Source organism: Gigantopelta aegis, chromosome 6, assembly GCF_016097555.1.
Source record: "Gigantopelta aegis isolate Gae_Host chromosome 6, Gae_host_genome, whole genome shotgun sequence".
NCBI lineage: Eukaryota > Metazoa > Mollusca > Gastropoda > Neomphalida > Peltospiridae > Gigantopelta > Gigantopelta aegis.
The window spans coordinates 93,218,699-93,240,648 of NC_054704.1; the positions used below are offsets into that span (position 1 = coordinate 93,218,699).

At 35.7% G+C, this 21,950-nt stretch overlaps 1 protein-coding gene across 1 annotated transcript; it reads right to left on the bottom strand.

Moving 5' to 3' along the window:
* Positions 1-1,826: 1,826 nt before the first annotated feature.
* LOC121375526 lies at positions 1,827-21,645 on the bottom strand. The gene is made up of 13 exons (XM_041503021.1): positions 21,564-21,645; positions 20,612-20,698; positions 17,577-17,756; positions 16,513-16,817; positions 14,759-15,686; positions 14,025-14,162; positions 10,732-10,873; positions 10,173-10,276; positions 8,760-8,936; positions 7,037-7,186; positions 5,314-5,391; positions 3,981-4,050; positions 1,827-2,468 (listed from the first exon to the last, which is right to left on the bottom strand). The coding sequence occupies exons 1-13, from the start codon at positions 21,637-21,639 to the stop codon at positions 2,234-2,236; spliced, it is 2,670 nt and encodes an 889-aa protein (XP_041358955.1). The 5' UTR covers positions 21,640-21,645; the 3' UTR covers positions 1,827-2,233.
* Positions 21,646-21,950: the final 305 nt, after the last annotated feature.

The following is a 21,950-nucleotide window of genomic DNA, read 5'->3' on the forward strand; positions in this document are numbered from 1 at the left end:
AAAAATAACAACTGTATGATCAACAGAATGAAAAAGATTGACAGAAATAATGTTCCACAGTGATTAATGAACCTTCCTGGAAATTGTCAAAATCGAGAATGATACCCCATGCATGTGTACGGGGCAACTGCGTTATGCATGTGCAAACTATGGAATGTGTTTCAGTGTGTTGATAAACATACTTGAACGTTCTTTACTAGGATGTCTGTGATCAAAACGTATGTTCAGTCTAATAGTTGATATTAACATTAATATTTTAGGTTTCCCTACTTTTTTTGAAGAGCGTATAAAAGTAGCAGTTCGCCATAATACTCAAAATGTATGGCATCTTCTCCACTGTTAAGAGTGACAATGTATTAAAAACAAACCTGTTTGACATTTAACAATATATATATATACACATAATAACTAACAATAATATGCAAATTTATTAAAACTATAGTTGCGTTAAACTTTGGGTTTCATTTAGAAAATGTTGTCAATAGACATGGACACTGGCCTCGGTAGTGTCTTGGTTACGCCATTGGACATAAGGCTGGTAGGTACTGAGTATATAGCCCGGTACCAGCTCCCATCCAGATTGAGTTTTAACGACTCAGTGGGTAGGTGTAAGACCACTACACCCCCTACTCTCACTAACCACTAACCCACTGTCCTGGACAGAGCCCAGATAGCCGAGATGTGTGCCCACGACAGCGTGCTTGAACCTTAATTGGATATAAGCATGGAAATAAGTTGAAATGAATGAATGACCGACTATATATGGATGAGAAATGGCAGCTTTATGTTACCCGACAGCTCCATTTACCTTACTTTGACGCATGACAGTACGATTTCATTGGGTTATTTAAAAAAACTTTTACGGGAGCCATTTAATGTGACAGACCTGTTTTTAAACACTGCATATTTTTCACTATTAGAGCCACTTGTAGTAATTAAAATCAGACAATACTTCCTTCCCACCCTCCACGAACACTGTTTTTTGTAAAAAAAATCAGTTTACTTTGCCGAAAGAAGAAACGTAAGTGTTTTGGAAATAACAAAAGCCCCAATATTTTTGTGTGCAATTTAGAAACCAATCGGCTCAGAAATAAATAAGTTGTTGTACATACCACAGGTCAAAAAAAGACATTTCCTGATGGGAAGGACTGTAGATTTTATTGTTCAGATTATCCATTGACGTACATCTGAAGTATTTCTGGTCATCCTAGTGTTTTTAATACCACAAAACGCATTTTTCATATTTTAAAGTGAAATACCCTAGTTTTTAAAAACACATGTTCGTCTAAGAAATAATGATTAATGAGACAGTATTTCCTTGTTTAAACATCACATACTTTTGCTTCTCTCTGTTATAACCATATCCAAATGTGTGTTGCAGGTTTGTAAATTAACTAAACTTGGCATTCATTTTTACCGGCTGAAACTAGGGTCTGCACCTTTAAAAATGCATCAACCTCTGAGCAGTATTTGAATGGTTACGAAGATGAGCGCTAGATAGTCTATTTTTAGAGAGTATATCTCTATTTTAACTTCACACACTCTTGTAGGTTTGTAGATTAACCTAACCTGGTGTCAATTTTCATGGGTTAAAACTAGGGTCTACACCTTTAAATCAGTCTATGTGTTGGTCTCAACTGCACACCTATATCAACTAGTTATGTCTTACACATTTCACTCTCAACTGCTTCATCTGTTGTTTACATGCTTGTGAACTTTGCAATTATAGCACAAATGAAGTTACAATAACCCATAAAAAAACCTGGTTCCACAGCCTGAATGGAACATAACTACCGGTATTTACACTTATTACAAACAAACACCTGTTTAGATATTTATATGTGAAATATATTTATTGAAAAATATACACGTTCAAAAACAGCATTATGTTAAAATCCCTGAGATCAATGATTGCTGTAAAGCTGTGATTTGGCCTCATTATAGTGACCCCAAACATCTCATGGTGGACACATTCCTTATCCAATCCTTTCACTCTCTGTTCTGTTGTTTCTGTTAAAGATCATTTCATAACACTGGTAATTATTACACAACTGTACACTGAAGATGTATAATGGTGCAATCATTCTGCAAAAGATATTATCTTACAGAGTTTCATCGTGTTTATTTTTAAATAATTAAAGATATTTAACGGTGCAGTTGGTCTGTAAAAGATCTTTCTCACACAATTTCATTATTTTGATTTTTAAATAATTAAAGATTACATTATTGTTTTTCACATCACTGCTACGTAGTCATCAAAGTGGTGTTGAATGCCAATGTAGGTTGCGTTGATATCGCAGGCAAACCGTCCGAATTTCACCTTAAGGGAATCCCACTCAAATGCAGACAGAACGCCAACATTGTTTCCGCTGATGTCAAGTTCTTGCAGGGCTGGAACTGGATTGGGATCGGTCTCCAGGAGGCGATCCACAAAGTGTTTAAGATCCTCCCCTCGAAGGTAATTGTAACTGGAAACACAAGTTGTTTAAAAAAATAATTAATGTATATTTATTAAGCACATCTTTCTCTTGTCATGTATGGTATTTCAGATGAATGAAAGAGTAAATAAAGAATTCAATATTTATTATTATTATTACATTATTACTGCTAAAGCAATATATGTCTCCTACTGACCCCAAACAATTTTCATATCTGATAAGTTCAAAGGCCAAAAATGGGTAAATTGGCAGGAAAGTTGACTTGTAACAGAACATGATAGAGTTATACACAAAATTTCAGGTCAATATATTGAGGCATTGTAAAAAAAAAAAAAGGTAAGGAAAACCAATATTTGTGTCTCCTAAGTTCAAGGGCCATAACTCATTAGTGACTTTCATGCAACAGTTTAAGTGACACAACATAACACATGTACTATCTTTCTATGTCAGTATCTGCTAAATGATCGGTGAATATTATAGAAATGGTGTATAGATGTAATTGATCCAGTTTCTTTATATTCTTTTCTCCACTCTCCTTCCTCCTTCTCTAACTCTTTTAGTATTTATAATATACAGTTAGAAGTTGGTTGTTCAAATAGTATTGTAATACATGTGTATATTGTACTGTTACATCTGTTTGCAGATCTTGAAATAGTCTTCAACTGCTGACAAATTTAGAATCATTTGTCTCTAGTAACAATAAATATTGTGAGGGCTTCTAGATTATGGTAGCCCCACTCCCATGGCTAGTGATATTCGATGGTGGGCTAGTAAATAACTACTATTGCCATGCCCCATGGCGAGTGAAAAATGTTTTGTCAATGTTGCAATTAAGTCTATATTTTGTAAATATGAATATCCTGCCCCCACCCCAATCCCCCTATCTCTTATCTCCCTCTTTAGGTGACATATCTGATTATAGTAGGGCTAGTGAATTTTTAATTGTGGCTAGTAAATTTTTTAAATCATTGTACTATGTATTTAAATTCCAATATAATTTTCAAATCTTTCACATTTTAATATTAATATAAACATCCATGCACCACTGCTTTCCAAAGTCAGACAGGAAACTTTAGCTAGAAAAACATTCAAGTAAAATGATACTTTTCAGAAGATGTCAAGCAGTTACCATGGCTTTGCTGAATGCAATAAAATTATTTGTACATCAAGCCTTAAAGGGACATAACTTTAAAAGCAGATTACATGCAGATAATAATAATTAAAAAAAAGAGTGAGTTAAAGTTTGTTTGTTTAACGACACCACTAGAGCACATTGATTTATTAATCATTGGTTATTAGATGTCAAATATTTGACAAATAGTCTAAGAGAGGAAAACTGCTACATTTTTCCATTAGCAGCAAGAGATCTTTTACATGCACAGACAACAGCCTTTGATATACCAATTGTGGTGTACTGGCTGGAACGAGAAATAGTCCAATGGGCCTACCGACTGGGATCAATCCTTACAGATTAGTAATTTAAACATTACTGAATGTTTAATTTTTAATAAGAAGTCTAGACGAACTATGTCAAATACATACCCTATATGGAGCTTTTTAATGGTGGACTGAGACAACAGAATTTTCTCCAGAAAAGGCAGCAATGAAAGACCTGAAACAAGACACAAATATAATTTCACAGTCAAAATGTTGGTTAATACTCAACAGGGTTGTTTCGGCACTGTCAAAAAACCAGCCACCGAAATGAACAAATATTTTAACACATGGTTTCAAAACAGTCCCTGAATTAAACACAATGTTGCTGTACTGTATAAAGAAGGAAGGAAATGTTTATTTAACCATGCACTCAACACATTTTATTTACGGTTATATGGCATCAGACATAAGGCTAAGGACCACACAAATATTGAGAGAAGAAACCTGCTGTCACCACTTCATGGGCTACTCTTTTTGATTAGCAGCAAGGAATCTTTTATATGCACCATCCCACAGACAGGATAGCACATACCACAGCCTTTGATATACCTGTCGTAGTGCACTGACTGGAACAAGAAATAGCCAATGGGCCCACCAATGGAGATCGATCCCACCCTCCTGAACTGTATAAATACAAAGTTTATTCACAAAGTATCCTGGTCTGCAACAAGCTTTACCTAACAGTGAAAAGATTTCAGTTGGTGGGAAACACAAGGGTCAGTTTAAAAATGGTTACATGAGGCCATAATAAACTAAATGCTAGATTCTCATTGTCATTGTCACTCTCACTCACTCTCTCTCACTCACTCACTCACTCACTCACTCACTCACTCACTCACTCACTCACTCACTCACTCACTCACTCTCTCATTCTCTCTCTCTCTCTCTCTCTCTCATTTAATATTTTCAAGTTATTTTGAAAAAAAAAGCATATTGAGCAAAAACTAATTTTTGGGGGACCAATATAAAGTGGGAATGAAAGTTTATGATTTATTTTATCATGGCCTGAAGGGAAATATAAAGAGTATGGACAGGAGAATTGTGAAGCAAAGAAAGAAATGTTTTATTTAACGACGCACTCAACACATTGTATTTACGGTTATATGGCGTCAGACATATTGTTAAGGACCACACAGATTTTGAGAGGAAACCCGCTGACTCCACTACATGGGCTACTCTTTCCGATTAGCAGCAAGGGATCTTTTATTTGCGCTTCCCACAGGCAGGATAGCACAAACCATGGGCCTTTGTTGAACCAGTTTACACCTACCCATTGAGCTTTGCAGAGCACTCACTCAGGGTTTGGAGTCGGTATCTGGATTAAAAATCCCACGCCTCGACTGGGATCAGAACCCAGTACCTACCAGCCTGTAGACCGATGGCCTAACCACGATGCCACCGAGGTGTGAAGCAAAGAAGGTTTCTCCTAATCACTTACCAAATCTATTGTTGCCCAAGATAACGGTGTGCAGTGACGGATGACTGATGACAGCCGAGGTGAAGGAAGAACCGTCCACTGAAAACAAAGCAAACTACATGAGATACACAACTATACTCTTATAATATAATATAATAAAATTAAATTTTCATATTCATTACAATTTAACACCATCCTATTGGTCCAGCCATAGCAATGCAAGTTTGTTCATTCCTCGATGAACGTAACAAATAACATTGTCAGGGAACATCATATTTGATGACGTCACTTTATATTGGAGCTGGTTCTTATTGAACGTTATTGATTAGAACCAAAATAATAATTCAAAATAAAATAAGAACTTTTAGTGTTATTATCAGTATGTTTTAAAGTTAATTATAAGGATTGTCTGTAATTTCTTTTATGTTGGCTTTGCCAATTCATATAGTTTGCGGATGATTTTTTTTTCATACCTTGATGAACGTAAAAGAAATAACTGACAATCCTTAAACACATAGACACTAGCAGGACAAGACACCTACCACATCCACAGTTCACACAGACGTGTAAGACTGTATGACATATAAGCCATCATTTACCAGTACCAGGGTTTTATTTCTAAAATTTCAAAAACATTTTATTAAGCCAAGTTAGAATTAAAAAAGTAATGCTATATACATGTACTTGTGTTAATTCAAATAAATATATCTATTGAGCATTACAAAATGTTATTGGTCAGGGAAGGTTTGTCAAGTGAATGAGATTTACATTCAGATTGGGAATTTTTTACTCCAAAATTGGGAATAAAAAACGACATAGCCTTTGTAGAATGGTTGGGAATGGTGCCCATTATCGGAGTCTAGAAATATAGGTGATAAAACACTGAGCAATTCCCAAATGACTATCCTGTTGTTAAAATAGAACGTACAAAAGGAATGGCGTGTGAAATCTACTTCGTAAGTTGTCTTTTCTATTCCATAGATATCAGAAGATGCTAACACCTGGGGGGGGGGGGGGGGAAGGGGGCAATTATTAATTTGCCTTTCAACAAAGGAAAGTGGGGGGGGGGGGGGGGAGAATAAAGCATATTCTGACCACCTCGACTTCAGAGTTGAGGGATGCCACTTCTGATGGCCATGTATTCTAAAGCAATATCTTTAACATAGCTACCAACATGTAGCTACCTACCTACCTACTATGTTGGGATAAAATAAAAGTTAAAAGTTTGTGTGTGTGTGTAAGTGTGTGTATATGTATGTCTCCCACCACTAGAGCACATTAATTTATTAATCATCAGTTATTGGATGTCAAACCTTTGGTAATTCTAACATATAGACTTAGAGAGAAAACCGGCCATATTTTTCCATTGGTAGCAAGGGATCTTTTATATGCACCATCCCACAGACAGGATAGCACATACCATGGCCTTTGATATGCCAGTCGTGGTGCACTGGCTGGATCGAGAAATAGCTCAATGGGCCCACCGATGAGGATCGATCCACGTGTTTGGAGAAACTAAGTCTGATTCAATGTCCAAGTGTTCAGCTTGAGTACCATTTCATTTTCTTTCAGTTCTAGAAACCAGACTTTGTAATTCATTCCAGCTAATGGAACAATCTGCTTGTGACAATAGAGACCAGGACCATACTTGTGTTAACATTTCTTTCTTCTCCTTTTGGGGAGGGATAAATAAACGTAAGTTACACAAACCATAATTTTAAATTATTAAATGGAGTATACGAACACAGTGATCCCGGCAGAGAACACCTCGACAGCGACAGGACTTTTAGAGATTTGATGGAAGACACGAGCTGACTGACGGCTTCATCGATGTTGCACACCACGCCATCACGATTGTTGTCGTCCAGGTAGAGCTCGTCCAGACTCTCACTGCCTGCAACACATGTGTAAAAAAAAACAGAATTAAAGTTTGTTTGGTTTAACAACACCACTAAAGCACAGTGATTTATTAATAATTGGCTATTAAATGTCAAACATTTGATAATTCTGACATACTGTTAAAGGAAAGCAGACAGAACAGCACATACCACAGCCTTTGATATACCGGTTGTGGGTCATTGGTTGCTGTCATTAGGTATTAATGTAGTAGCAAAAGTCTGATTTGTTTAACGACACTACTAGAGCACAATGATTTATAAATCATCAGCTATTGGATATCAAACATTTGGTAATTTTGACATATAGTCTTAGAGAGGAAACCTGCTACATTTTTTCCATTAGTAGCAAGGGATCCCACAGACAGGATAGCAAATACCACGGCTGTTAATATACTAATCGTGGTCCACTGGCTGGATGAGAAATAGCCCAAAGGGCCCACTGACGGGGTAATGTAATAGCAGTTTTTTTAATTTAGAGCACTGTTAAAGTTGAGACTGTTCATTGTCTAACATTGGTAGCGAGTCTATAAAGAAACAGAAAAAAGGACTGCCTCCCTTTATGGTGTAGTCATTAAATCAGATTTAAGGCTGGAAGGTATTGGGTTCGCCTCCCAGTACCCAGAGTGAGTTTAATACTCGATGGGTAGGTATAAGGCCACTACACAGAGATCTCTCTCACTAACAACAAACCATTAACTCACTGTCCTGGACAGACAGCCCAGATAGCTGAGGTGTGTGACCCCAAGACAGCGTGCTTGAGCCTTAATTGGATAGAAGCATGAAAGTAAGTATAACTGAAATGAAATGAAGGACTGCTGTTTAACAATATCTTGGAAATTTCTGGTCTGCAAGGGAAAAAGGAATTAAGTGGTGAATTAATTATTCTTGATTCTGATAAAATAATTTTTGTGTGTCTTCTATCCATTTGGTAATGACTTTATTAAGCAGTTGAATTATTTCTCAATATTAGTGTTTCAGGAAAATATTGTTTTGGTAACTAGCTATATTACTGTAAATCAATGGGAAAAATGTGTGTGAATTAATTTCATGCCATTTGTGGTGAACCTCAAGTCATGAAATTTAGACATATGCATTATTTTTCGGGTTAGAGTGTCAAAATTCGTGAAATTTCATGTCGCAAACAGGTACTAAGGTGTGTATTTGGAAAAACCCAAACATGTCACAATATTAATCTGATTTACAGTATCTTGATGCTCATTTTCATAAAAATACAACTAATATATTAACTCATACTTTCATTAACAAACAAGAAATAATTGCAATCAATTCTTAATTAATCTTAACAACAAAAATACTTTTGAGAAAAAAGGAAAGGAATATTTGTATAAAGATACCTCAGTGTCCTTAGCACTTTTTAAGCTATCGCTTATGGTGTCATATATCAAAGGTCATGGTATGTGTGTGGGAAAGTGCAAATAAAAGATACCTTGCTACTAATGGAATAATGTAGCAGGTTTTCTCTTAGACTACATGTCAGAATTATCAAAAGTTTGACCTCCAGTAGCCGATAAAAAGATTTTATTTATACTTTTCCTGCTTGTCACTAACCTCTTTTTATCAAAGTATGTAGTAAATCAATAAGCTGACGCCCAGTCAGTCCGCAGTAAGCAAAATTCACCACTCGCAGAGCTGTGTCTTTGCTGATGAAGAGGAGGACCGAGTCAAAAGCTTGCTGACTAAACGTGTTGGAACCCAAATCAAGGGACACAACTGCACAAATGTTAGCTGAAAAAGACAAAGTTGTGACAATAAAATATTTAGCAAGATAAAAAGAATATAGCAATTTTCAAAACTACTTACAAATAAAAAACAACAAAGAAGAATAGTTTTTTAACCCTTAAATATTTAGTATAAGTATCCCTGATTAACTCTGTTGCAGACTCCACAAGCAGATTTTAAATTAAATTTACAGAATACTACTGAACTCATAATTATCATAAGAATAGCTTTCATATTTAAATTTTGTATTAAACCGATATCCCCTAGTTTTCAAACACTAAGTCATATGTTTCACTATTATAGGCATTTTTTAAAACTGAAATCAGTCATTACTAAGATTTTATTGTTTAGATTATCAATTTCTGTACATCCGAAGTGTTTCTGACCAACCACAGGGCTTTCAATATCACAAAATGTATTTTTCATATTTTAAAAAATGCACATGTGTCCGAGAAGATACAGTTATGGAGTGGAGTTCTAGTCTGTTTTAAGGGTATTTCACCATGTCAAAGCCACATACTCTTGTTTCACTCTGTTGTAACTTTATCCAGATGTGTTACAGATTTAACTAAACTTAGTATTAATTTTTAAAGGTTGAAACTAGGGTCTGCAACTTTAAAATAAAATAAAAAGATAGTGTTTCCATTGGATAGCTATGTTTCTACACTTCCATCAAGACATAATGCTAATTTTTTTATATTTATTAATTTAAAGGTATCCCATTGGTTCAGCTGTATTAACTTGAGTTTGTTCAATTTTCAATCAATGTAAAACATAACGTCATCAAGGTACATCACACATCTGATGATGTCACTTTATATTGGTACTCTGCATTACAAAGCATTATTGTTTATGAACCAAAAAATAATTCAAAATAAAATATGATCTAATTCGTGTTTTTATTAATAAATATGTTTCAAATTTAATTATAAGGATTATCTATTATTTCAGCTCATCGGATTATGAACAAAAATAAAGCATGGCAAACTTTTATGTGAATAGCTATGTCAATTCACACATTTTTGTTTTTTTAAAAACTGATAGAAATAACAGACAATCCTTAAATGAATATGGCGATGCCTAATTGCTGTCTTTATAAAAGTGATATAAAAACAAAGATTGTTTGAATATTTGATTGTTTGAGCTCTGGCAGAACAAGAGGTTGTGCTCACGGTGGACGTGCCTGAAACTTCATTGAATATAGGCACATTAATAAAGTTACGTGGAATATTTGAAGCTTACTTGAAATGGACAGAGAGACTTCCTCTATGGGGCGTGTCATGTTCATCAGAAGTTGCTGCAGCGGTTCCACCTCGGGAGATTCTGCAGATGTTGACCCACAATTCCTGAGATAGTAAAAACAGAAAAGTAAACTTGGTGATTCTGAGCTGATTTCACAGTTTGCAAATAGGAATAATTGAAGCAACTATTTCTATTTGTGCCTCACTATCATAATAAATATAAGATGGGAGTTAGACATTCTAAAACTGTCTGGTTTTTCAGACAAAGCTAAACAAGCAAGCTTTTTGCAGCATGGCAAATAAAATTAATGATTTCATTCTTGTAATATGTTACATTTGTCACATAGTCACATGGTTTTTAAATTCATAGATTCCTTTATAAATATGCAATTTTAAAAAATATTTACCACAACCCAAAAGTTTATTTCAACTGAAGTTAATGATGTAAAGAATATCTAGTGAAGACAATTATGTCAAGTCAGAAAGGTCGTGCAGAAGTGTATTGAATGTTTTTAACTGTTCACTATATGATCAGTCAATACTGTAGTAGTTAGTTTTACCTGATGGAATAGGCCAAAGCAAGGACCTGAAGCAGTCTTGAAAATCCATCAATACCGATGTCCGCCATGTCTAGCACAAGGTGAGTTAGCTGATGTCGAGTTATTAACTCCAGAATACACTCAAATGCTTTCGACCAGACATCTGAAACAACCAACATTAAAAAAGCACTGAGTACATGACTTAATGTCTATTTCACATACACCAGACAGCTGACTGAACCACATACACATATGTGATTACAAGCAGACGTGAACAAAATGAATTTGAATGCAGTATTTTTACAGAATTAGTTTGGAATTTCTTTCCTTTTTAAAAAATAATTTAGAATATAACAATTCTTAAATCAGTTTCATAAATTACATTTGGCGATTGTGTGAGTGTAATTATTTATTATTCACAAACTGTAATTTATTACAAACATCAAGTATGATTGTATTGCTAAACAATCTATGTTAATTTAATACATTCACAGTGATCAGATACTAGTTTACTGAATACCACCCGAACATTACGCACATAGTATAGAGTTGTTATCTATTATAAGAATGGAATACACAAATCCCGCTGCTACTTATTATTTTTACATTTTTATTTTTCTATTATTGAATTTGCAGTCCTTGAAGGTTAATTAAAAAACCAAACAATTAAAACCACACACACCAAAAAAAAGAAGGTTTTCACCAGTTGTAATCAAATATCAAGTACAATACCAGTACATTATATAATTTTTTTTATTGAACATCCTGCATTAAAATTGTTTTTAAATTTTGGCTAAAACTAGAAAAAAAAGACCATCAGTTCACTCCCTTGAATAGTGACACAATTTATGATATTCCTGTCTGCAGTTGTGTAGCGTACACACTGAAAATTATCTAGAATGTTTCCACATATGAATAATGATGTCATCCTTGTTTTGTTTTTTTATAAAGTTTGGAAGGTTTTAGTTACCTGTAGATTAATACTTAGGAGATCACTTGTTTCCATTTTTTATTTGAGAGGTGATATCATCAATTAGAAGAACAAAGAATGGAAACTGGTGATCTCCATTGTAAAATACCTTTTACCTTCTTTTATTCGAGAGGTGATATCATCATTTAGAAGAACAAAGAATGGAAACTGGTGATCTCCAGAAGAACAAAGAGAGGTGATATCATCATTTAGAAACTGGTGATCTCCATTGTAAAATACCTTTTACCTTCTTTTATTTGAGAGGTGATATCATCATTTAGAAGAACAAAGAATGGAAACTGGTGATCTCCATTGTAAAATACCTTTTACCTTCTTTTATTTGAGAGGTGATATCATCATTTAGAAGAACAAAGAATGGAAACTGGTGATCTCCATTGTAAAATATCTTTTACCTTCTTTTATTTGAGAGGTGATATCATCAATTAGAAGAACAAAGAATGGAAAGTGGTGATCTCCATTGTAAAATACCTTTTACCTTCTTTTATTTGAGAGGTGATATCATCATTTAGAAGAACAAAGAATGGAAACTGGTGATCTCCATTGTAAAATACCTTTTACCTTCTTTTATTTGAGAGGTGATATCATCATTTAGAAGAACAAAGAATGGAAACTGGTGATCTCCATTGTAAAATACCTTTTACCTTCTTTTATTTGAGAGGTGATATCATCAATTAGAAGAACAAAGAATGGAAACTGGTGATCTCCATTGTAAAATATCTTTTACCTTCTTTTATTTTATTTTCTGTAAATTATATATATTTTATTTTTAATGTAATATAAATAGTGAACTATTTTCATTCACGAAATTCTCCGAAGTTACTCGTCCAAATTTTGTCAAACGTGTCTGTAACTGAATGACGTCAATCAATAGGAAGAGTCCATCATGGGGGTAACGAAATTGGAAGTAAATGTTCAAAACTAGTTATATGGAAAATACTTTTGTGTATTTGAACCAATTTTTATTTATATAGACACAAAAACAACAACAACAAAATAATGCTTTAAACTGAAAGCAATACCAATAAACCACTTTTAAGATGGAAGAACATAACAAAATTTCAAATACACTGCAATATGAAATGGTCTGAAATGTAAACTTGTAAAAGTGTTTGTCGATCAAACAGATTTGGATATATTTGTTTTTATTTACTGTGCTACGTTGCTGATTCATATTTGTTGAGTGATAATGGTTGTGAATTTCAACTCTACAGCCTATCATGTTAAAGGTAGGTGTCATTTGAGTAATTCTGTGTTGTTATATTCATGTTTTGCAAGTTTGTTTGAAAACATTGAGAGGCCATATGTTCGGGTAAACGGGGTCACTTGTCTTGTTTTTAATTTGGGGTTGACACGATGACTTTTCACTGCTAGGTGCACTTAAGGGATCAATATTTTCATCAATTTGTTGTAGAACTTTTGAATATTTGTGTTTTTGTTTGTCAGTTGAATCATGGTTGTACAAAGCATCTATATTTACAAACGGTGACACTTTACCGCGTATGAATACACGTAAACAACGTTACAGTAGGTACATTGACTTTCGGTGGTGGTATATCGTAGAATGAACCACTTATAATCAGCCAATCAAAATGCTTGATTTCTTACAGGTATTTTACAATAACCCATCACAGACATAAGAGCTAATTTCCCCAGTGTCCTATAGATTAATACTAAACCATCATAAACACAAGAGATAATTTCCCCAGTGTCCTATAGACTAATACCAACCCATCACGGACATGAGAGCTAATTTCCCCAATGACCTATAGATTAATACTAACCCATCACAAACACAAGAGATAATTTCCCCAGTGTCCTATAGATTAATACTAACCCATCAGACACAAGATAGAATTTCCCCAGTGTCCTATAGATTAATACTAACCCATCAGACACAAGAGAGAATTTCCCCAATGACCTATAGATTAATACTAACCCATCACAGACTAGTTACCTGTAGATTAATACTAACCCATCACAAACACAAGAGATAATTTCCCCAATGACCTATTGATTAATACTAACCCATCACAGAACAGTGACCTGTAGATTAATACTAACCCATCACAAACACAAGAGATAATTTCCCCAATGACCTATTGATTAATACTAACCCATCACAGAACAGTGACCTGTAGATTAATACTAACCCATCACAAACACAAGAGATAATTTCCCCAATGACCTATAGATTATACTAACCCAACACAGACCAGTGACCTGTAGATTAATACTAACCCATCATACACGAGAGAATTTCCCCAATGACCTATAGATTAATACTAACCCATCACAGACCAGTGACCTGTAGATTAATACTAACCCATCACAGACACGAGAGCTAATTTCCTCAGTGACCTCCAGCCAGGTAGGACTTGAGCCAACATGTGACCAACATCGAGACGATGCGTAGCATTCAGGACAAATGCTTCTAACTCTGTGTCACACGCCATTCTATGAACTACAAACAGAGGTCTCAATATGAACGAATGAATGAATGAATTTTTAACCACACCCAAGTAAATAAATACCATTCCTCAAAGTCTACGTTGTTTTTTATTCCTAATTTTGGAGTATAAAATTCCTATCATTTTATTATTAATAATCTTATATAAAGATATATATTTTGAAAACGATACGTAACTCTTGACAAACACTCCTAGAAGGTTTCATAATGCAAAATAGATATGTATAGTATTACTCTTTTAAATTCTAACTTAGCTTAATGACATGCTTTTGAAATAAAACTGAAAACTGTCAATGTTTTGTAAAATGACCCTAAAATTCTAAATATTTAAAGGTCAAGTCAAATACATGGGTGTCAAGTCAAATTTGAGAAATAAAATCCTGGACCCACAGTTTTAAAGCTATCTAAGTGCTGTGTAATTGTAAAACCATCGTAGACTATGAAATTATTACATCACACACCATAGTGATGTCAAAGTTTATTATGGTTTTACGATTATGTAGTGCTAAGATAGCTTTGAAAATATGGGCCCTAGAATATAGACATAGAAATAAATATACAGAAGTGAAGTAACAAAATGGCATACGTACTACAAGTTACTCTCTGAAACAAACTGCACTGACACTGAAGGGTGGCATCGCTCTGGTTGAAGACGCCTCTGTTCGGCACTTCAGGATAAACACACGGAGCTGACGACATCAACGATGAATTCACAGGTCTCCTCTGCATGAGGACAGCCTCGTCAAAGAGATCAAAATCACCCGTTTCAACACGCAAGCGTTCCGACTCACAGCCCTGCAGGCGGACAAACTTTGAATTCGAATGCCCTGTTTGCCTGCGTCTTAGACTTGACTGGATCGTTTCCCCGCGTGTCACGTCTTGGCCACTGAGTGACCCCCCACCTTGGTTTGATGCTGGAGCAGAGTCAGTAGATACTGCGGAACATGGCTGAATTTCATGAACTTCTGCAGATGATTGAACTTCGTGAGTCTCTGTAGATGAAAGCTGAATTTCGTCATCTATAGATGAATGCTGACTTTCGTCATCTATAGAAGATGGGTGAATTTCATGATCTGTGGAAGATGGCCAAAGTTCACAAACTTCTGTAGACAGTGGCTCAGTTTCATTGACTACTCCTGTAGAAGATGACTGAATTTCCTCACAATCTGTAGAAAATAGTTGATTTTCCTGAACAACATCTAGAGACTTTCTACGCTTGCCTCTGTCCGAGTTACCAAGCTTATCTTTATTATCTGAATTACTACCTTGAGCTTGAGAGAAATCAGTATTAGACTTTACGTGATCACATCTGCTGCCATTGACCGAAGATGACGTGTCTTTTGTTTCTTCTGAAGTCTTGTACGAGTCTATGAGTGACAAATCTACGTTACACCCGGCAGAGTTATGCGGCCTCCCGACCGCTCCGCAGACCAGACACACCAGCTCCGTCAAGCTCTCCTCAGAGACGAGAATGTTCTTTAAGGCCACCTGCTGCAGCCGTCCCCTCCGAATGATTACCTGCAGGAAAAGGGAAAGAATGTTTAAGAACACCTCAGCACATGTTTTAAAACTATGGCTGTTTGAAGTTTCCCAACTGGTTGAGAGAAAAAGAAAGTTAAAAGTTAAAAGTTTGCTTTGTTTAATGATACCACTGGACCACAGTGATTAATCAGTCATCAGCTATTGGATGTCAAACATTTGGTAATTCTGACACACAGCCTTCAAAAGAACTATGCCACAGGACAGCACATACCATGGCCTTTGAAATCTAGCTGCCGTCACAAAGGCTACTTCTATCAATAAAGCAGCAGGGCGTCTTTCATATGCACTTTTGAATAGACAGAACAGTATATATCATAGCCTTTGATGTACCAGTCTGTGATTACCTACAGGAAGGTACAGATGTTTGGGGTGGGGGTGGGGGTCTACGAGGTTGTGATTACCTGCAGGAAGGTACAGATGTTTGGGGTAGGGGTGGGGGTCTACGAGCCTGTGTTTACCTGCAGGAAGGTACAGATGTGTGGGGTGGTGGTGTTTCTACGAGCCAGTGATTACCTGCAGGAAGGTACAGATGTGTCGTGTGGTGGTGGGGGTGGGGGTCTACGAGCCTGTGTTTACCTGCAGGAAGGTACAGATGCCGAGCCAGTGATTACCTGCAGGAAGGTACAGATGTGTCGTGTGGTGGTGGGGGTGGGGGGTCTACGAGCCTGTGTTTACCTGCAGGAAGGTACAGATGTGTGGGGTGGTGGTGGGGGTGGGGGTCTACGAGCCTGTGTTTACCTGCAGGAAGGTACAGATGTGTGGTGTGGTGGTGGGGGTGGGAAGTCTACGAGTCTGTGATTACCTGCAGGAAGGTACAGATGTGTGGGAAGCTGGCGAGACTGATGGTCTGTATGGTCAGGTGTTTGAGATGTGTTATGAACAGCTCGATGAGCTTGTCGTTGGTGTTGATGTACTCCAGCTCACTGCCCTGCAGCGTGATTGTTGTGCAGTATGCAGCTGTCGTGTACAGGTCGGCGGCCAGCTCTGTCGGGCTCTCGCCGGTCACGAAGCGACCCGCCGCAATGTTCCGCAGAATCCACTGCTCCTGCTGGGAGTGGAATGCCAACACGTCCAGATGATCGGGCGGGATGTGACGCACGGACCCATCTGAAGAAGAAATCCACATTAGAGGAGGAGGATTATGAAAGATAAGCAGGGTTAGCTCTGGCTGTATACATTTCTCCAACTTATCCGATGAACTTCAAAAATGGCAGAAACCCACCATTATTTTCAATAAAATATCAATCATTACATGCAATTCTTTTGCCAAATTAAAATAAAATGCACCAATTGTGTTTAAATTCGCAATTGGCGAATGGCAGAGCTAGCCAAGGTAGGCATTCTTTGTTGGAAAGATGCCTATTCAAAGTTGCTATATCAATAGACACATTTAAAAACAGAAAAATAGCATTACCAGAATCAATAAAAATCCTGATTATTTCCAATTTATGAAGATGGCGATCTTTACACATATAAAAAAAAAAAATTATTACCAGAATAAGACAAAAATTCCAATTATTTCTACTTTATGGAGATGGCCATTGTAATGGTCAAATTGTGGAAAAAGTAATTTTGTTTTATTTTAATTACTGGTAATGGTATGTACCCGGTAACCATTTAAGTTGACATTAAAAGGAGATAATTGTAACTCTTTATTAGCGGTCGAGAAGAGACCTTGTGTTTGGTGAATTGTGTTTGTTTTATTTTTTGAGTCTATAAACGCCAATCCTTTTGTGATTGACAGAACAATGAACAGTGATTGTCAGATTATTTTTGGTTATCTTGGTGATAGTCAAAACAATGCATTGTCGATATAGCCATCTTTACAAAAACCCTTTACAGCAAGATCATAAATAATAAACTTACACTTGAAATTTCTGACGCATGCACTCAGATTAAGAAGAAACTGGCGACTGTAGTAAAAGGTTTTGAAGTCTGGGTAAATTCTGTGCTGGAACACATCAAGTGAATTTGGCTGCATTGTCCCAAGCATGTTGTTCCACCGCAGCGAGCACAATCTTTTCCAGGCCAAATCAACATCAATACCTATAACAAAATATTGTTTAAAACTGCAGTCTCAAGTATATATACTAACAACAAAATACAACATAAAACTGTATTCTTGATAACAAGTATATTTACAATAAAATATAGCTTAGAAGATAGACTTAAAAAAAAAATTATAATTAAATTTCTAATTAAATGTAAAAAATTTAATAAAGATTCTAAAAAATCTAAATTTCTCAAATATCTACGTAGTTTGTGGAGACTGCCCCAGAGAATCATAGTTCCAAGTTAAAACTATTTGATAAAACTCTGGAAGATACTTTAAAAGTTTCAATTTCAAATTTTAAAATAATAAAACTTCAAAATTTTAAAGAAATCTCTGAGGATCAGTGTCATATCAGAATAATGCAATCAAAACTCTGTAAGATGTATTTCAAAGGAAAAGTTGATGGACAGACGCCAGACAAATCTGTATTAGAATAGATCTACTGACCATAGGGGAGTTAAAAAACATTTCATAATAAATGTATAGCAAAAAGATAATTTAACAATTAACACACTTATCAGTCTGTTTTGACACACTAAATTGTTGAGATTCATAGTATAATCTACAAACCCTGCAATTAAGAAAATGTCCATGGCTAAAAAACACATTAAAGTGCTGTGCCAGACCATACACTAAAATTTCAAATTCCATAATTAAATGCTTTCTTAATTCATTGCAATAATATTTTACACCGATATGTAAATCAATAATTACGAAAATGCCCCATAAAAGTATTAAAACATCACTCCCGTAGAACACTGCCGGAAACGACCGAGTAAAATTCTCGGTAAAAACATTTGCCTGTAAATAGCCGTGACGTCACGAAGGGAACGCGCTTCACTGAAACCTACCACGAGATGACTTCCAGCGCAAGCGAAAGTGTGACCGACAGCGACTGCCAAGCTCATTGATCATGCGATTCTTCTGTCGATGATGAATAGTGTAGTAATGACGACTGGACTAATATTTGTGCAACACAACAAATAATGCCTTATCAGTTTGAACCTGGAACATCTTCCGACGAACCACCGGCCTGACAGATGACGATGAAAATGGTCGTGGAGACAGCTTACCACTAATTTACAACTTTTATTCTTGTTTTGTTCTTTAGCTTTTCGTGCGAATTATTTTGTTACACTGTATATTCTAATACTTGTGATGTAGTAGAAAAGACGATAAATAACTCTTGAATTCTACGAGTCAAGTGGACCCGATATCGGTAATTTTAAGAAATAAACAAAAACGACTTTTAGTCCGTCCCATCCCTCTATGAAGATGGGTTTTTTTGTGAATAATTTCAGTTGTTTGACGTAAAAAAAAAAAGTAAAAGTGTTTTGGAAATAACAAAACAATACTATTTTTTGTGTGCAGTTGTGAAAACAGTCTGCTCAGAAATAAATAACTTATTTTAATTTAAAAAAATAAACAAAAACGACTTTTAGTCCGTCCCATCCATCTATGAAGATGTTTTTTTGTGTGAATAATTTCAGTTTAGTTTGACGTAAAAAAAAAAAAGTAAGTGTTTTGGAAATAACAAAACAATACTATTTTTTGTGTGCAGTTGTGAAAACAGTCTGCTCAGAAATAAATAACGTATAGCACATTCCACAGTATGAAAAAAGGTTTTCTCTGTGGGAAGGTATAGTAAAATTAATTTAATGTATTTTCTTCTTTTTTTACACAAAAAACCCTACATTTTTGTAGGATGGGACGGACTAGGCTATAGATACTTACTTGTCTGTACTTTATTGTTTTAATGTTCTCGAACTGTAAAGAAAAATCTCACAAATGAACGAGATGCAAACAACAACAAATCGGATCTCGATGATTGCACGAACCGTGCATGAGAAAACAAACTGACCGGAGTTGAAAGCATAACGCAATTTGGGACATTGACGATATACACCCCAAGGTCGTTTCGGTGTGGATGGCGTCGGCTTGTTGTCATTTGTTTTGTGTCGCAGAAAAATTGTTGGTACAGCATCTTTTTTTAAAAGCCATAACACATGATATTCCCATATCTCGCTTAAGCGGACAAGCCAGTTCGGATGAATCGAAACTAAAGTGTGTGCTGTTGCAACGGTCTCCGGCATTTTCTTCCTGTCCAGTATTTCCACGTTGTTTTAATCAAATTCACACACAGCTTTCTTACAGCAACATTACTAGGAAATGCGTGAAGACTAAATTTATCGGCTTTTGTATTGCTACAGCCGCCACCAACACGCCGTTTAACCATAATAAACACAAAAGAAGCAATTAACAATGGCGCTGACTATCGAAAGGAGTTCCCTTCATGACGTCACGGATCAAATCTTACGGAAATTCCCGAAACGAATTCAGCTGGTTCTGTTTTTCAGGGGAATATTTTTAAATGGAAAATATACCGGTATATAATTTTTTTACATTTTTAAAAATAATTTTCCAATCATATTAAATAATATCTTGATTGATATAGATCAATACATCATACATCTGGAACAGCACTTTAAAAAATCACACCAAAAAACATGTTGTTGAAGATGGTCCAAGGCCAAAAAAGTGTCTTTGAGAATGAAAAACTCCACAGTAATCTCCAAGACACTGCTGAACGCTGTGGGCAACTGCAGGCTTTGGTCTATCACACTAAAATGGAATGTTTTCTGTTTGAATGTGACTTAAAATGTAAGTACATACAGGTACATTATGGACAAAAACTCATTATGTTTTAAATGGGGTGGGGATCAAAATCGATAGCTTACCATGTTGGAGTAAAATGGTTTCCAGTGGGGGTGGGGATCAAAACCGATAGATTACCATGTCAGAGTAAAATTGGTTCCAGTGGGGGTAGGGATCAAAACCGATAGCTTACCATGTCGGAGTAAAATGGGTTCCAGCCGGTTGAGATCATCTGCCTGAAGATATTTAACTAACTGATGAAGAACGGGAAACGTTTGCTCTGAAAAACAAGCAAGAAGTTATTAGCTCCAATGACAATTCTTAAAAATCATTTGTGTTACCTTTGAACACCATTTTAATAGTGTAGGCATTTTACATATTTTGTAGCTCAGAAGCTTATTCCATGAAATGATCTTAGCATTAATTACGTTTTAAATACCTACATATATTTATTATCACAACCTTTTTCTACAATTGCCAGTCCATTCTGCAGCATAACATTTGTTATTATCATTATTTTATATTACTGGATAAATAAGGGAAAAAACAACAGAGAAAATTAAATTTTTATTTTCTTCCTCTTTTGGGATTGAACAAGTTAGCTACATGTACCTTACAACAAACAGTATTTTTGATGGATCGACTGAAAAGAATCAATTCAACAAGTAAAAATGGGGCAAGTGAAGTTTTAAATTCAAGTGAATTTGTGTTTTTCAATTCTAGAACCTCTCAAAATAAACATATATGTGTATAAATAATGTGATAGTGGATCAGTTACTAGTGATAAGGAAGGAAATGGTTTATTTAACGACGCACTCAACACATTTTATTTACAGTTATATGGTGTCGGACATATGGTTAAGGACCACACAGATATTGAGGAAGGAAACCCACTGTCACCACTTCATGGGCTACTCTTTTCGATTACCAGCAAGGGATTTTTTATATGCACCATCCCATAGACAGGATAGCACATACCACAGCCTTTGATGTACCAGTCATGGTGCACTGGCTGGAGCGAGAAATAGCCCAATGGGCCCACCGACGGGGACTGATCCCAAACTGACTGCGCATCCAGCGAGCGCTTTACCACTGGGCAACGTGTCGCCCTTTACTAGTGATAAATTCATAAAGAAAACAATTACCTTCAAACACGTCATCAGGATACAGGTTTGCATATTCACCGATATATTCGGCACACAGTGCCTCCAGCGACTTCATGTCCAACTCCTGGAACAATGAAATCAAAATATTATATATCTGTTAATGTTTGTTTTGTTCGACGACACCACTTGAGCACATTGATTTATTAATCATTGGTTATTGGATGTCAAACATTTGATAATTTTGACATGCCGTCTTAGAGACAAAACCCGCTACATTTTCCCATTAGTAGCAAGGGATCTTTTATATGCACCAACCAACAGCGATATTATTAATTTATGAAAAAATTAGGAAATGTAGAGACTGATGTTGGCAAAATGAATCAATAAACCAATAATATTAATTATGTTTTCTTCTAATTTTATGTC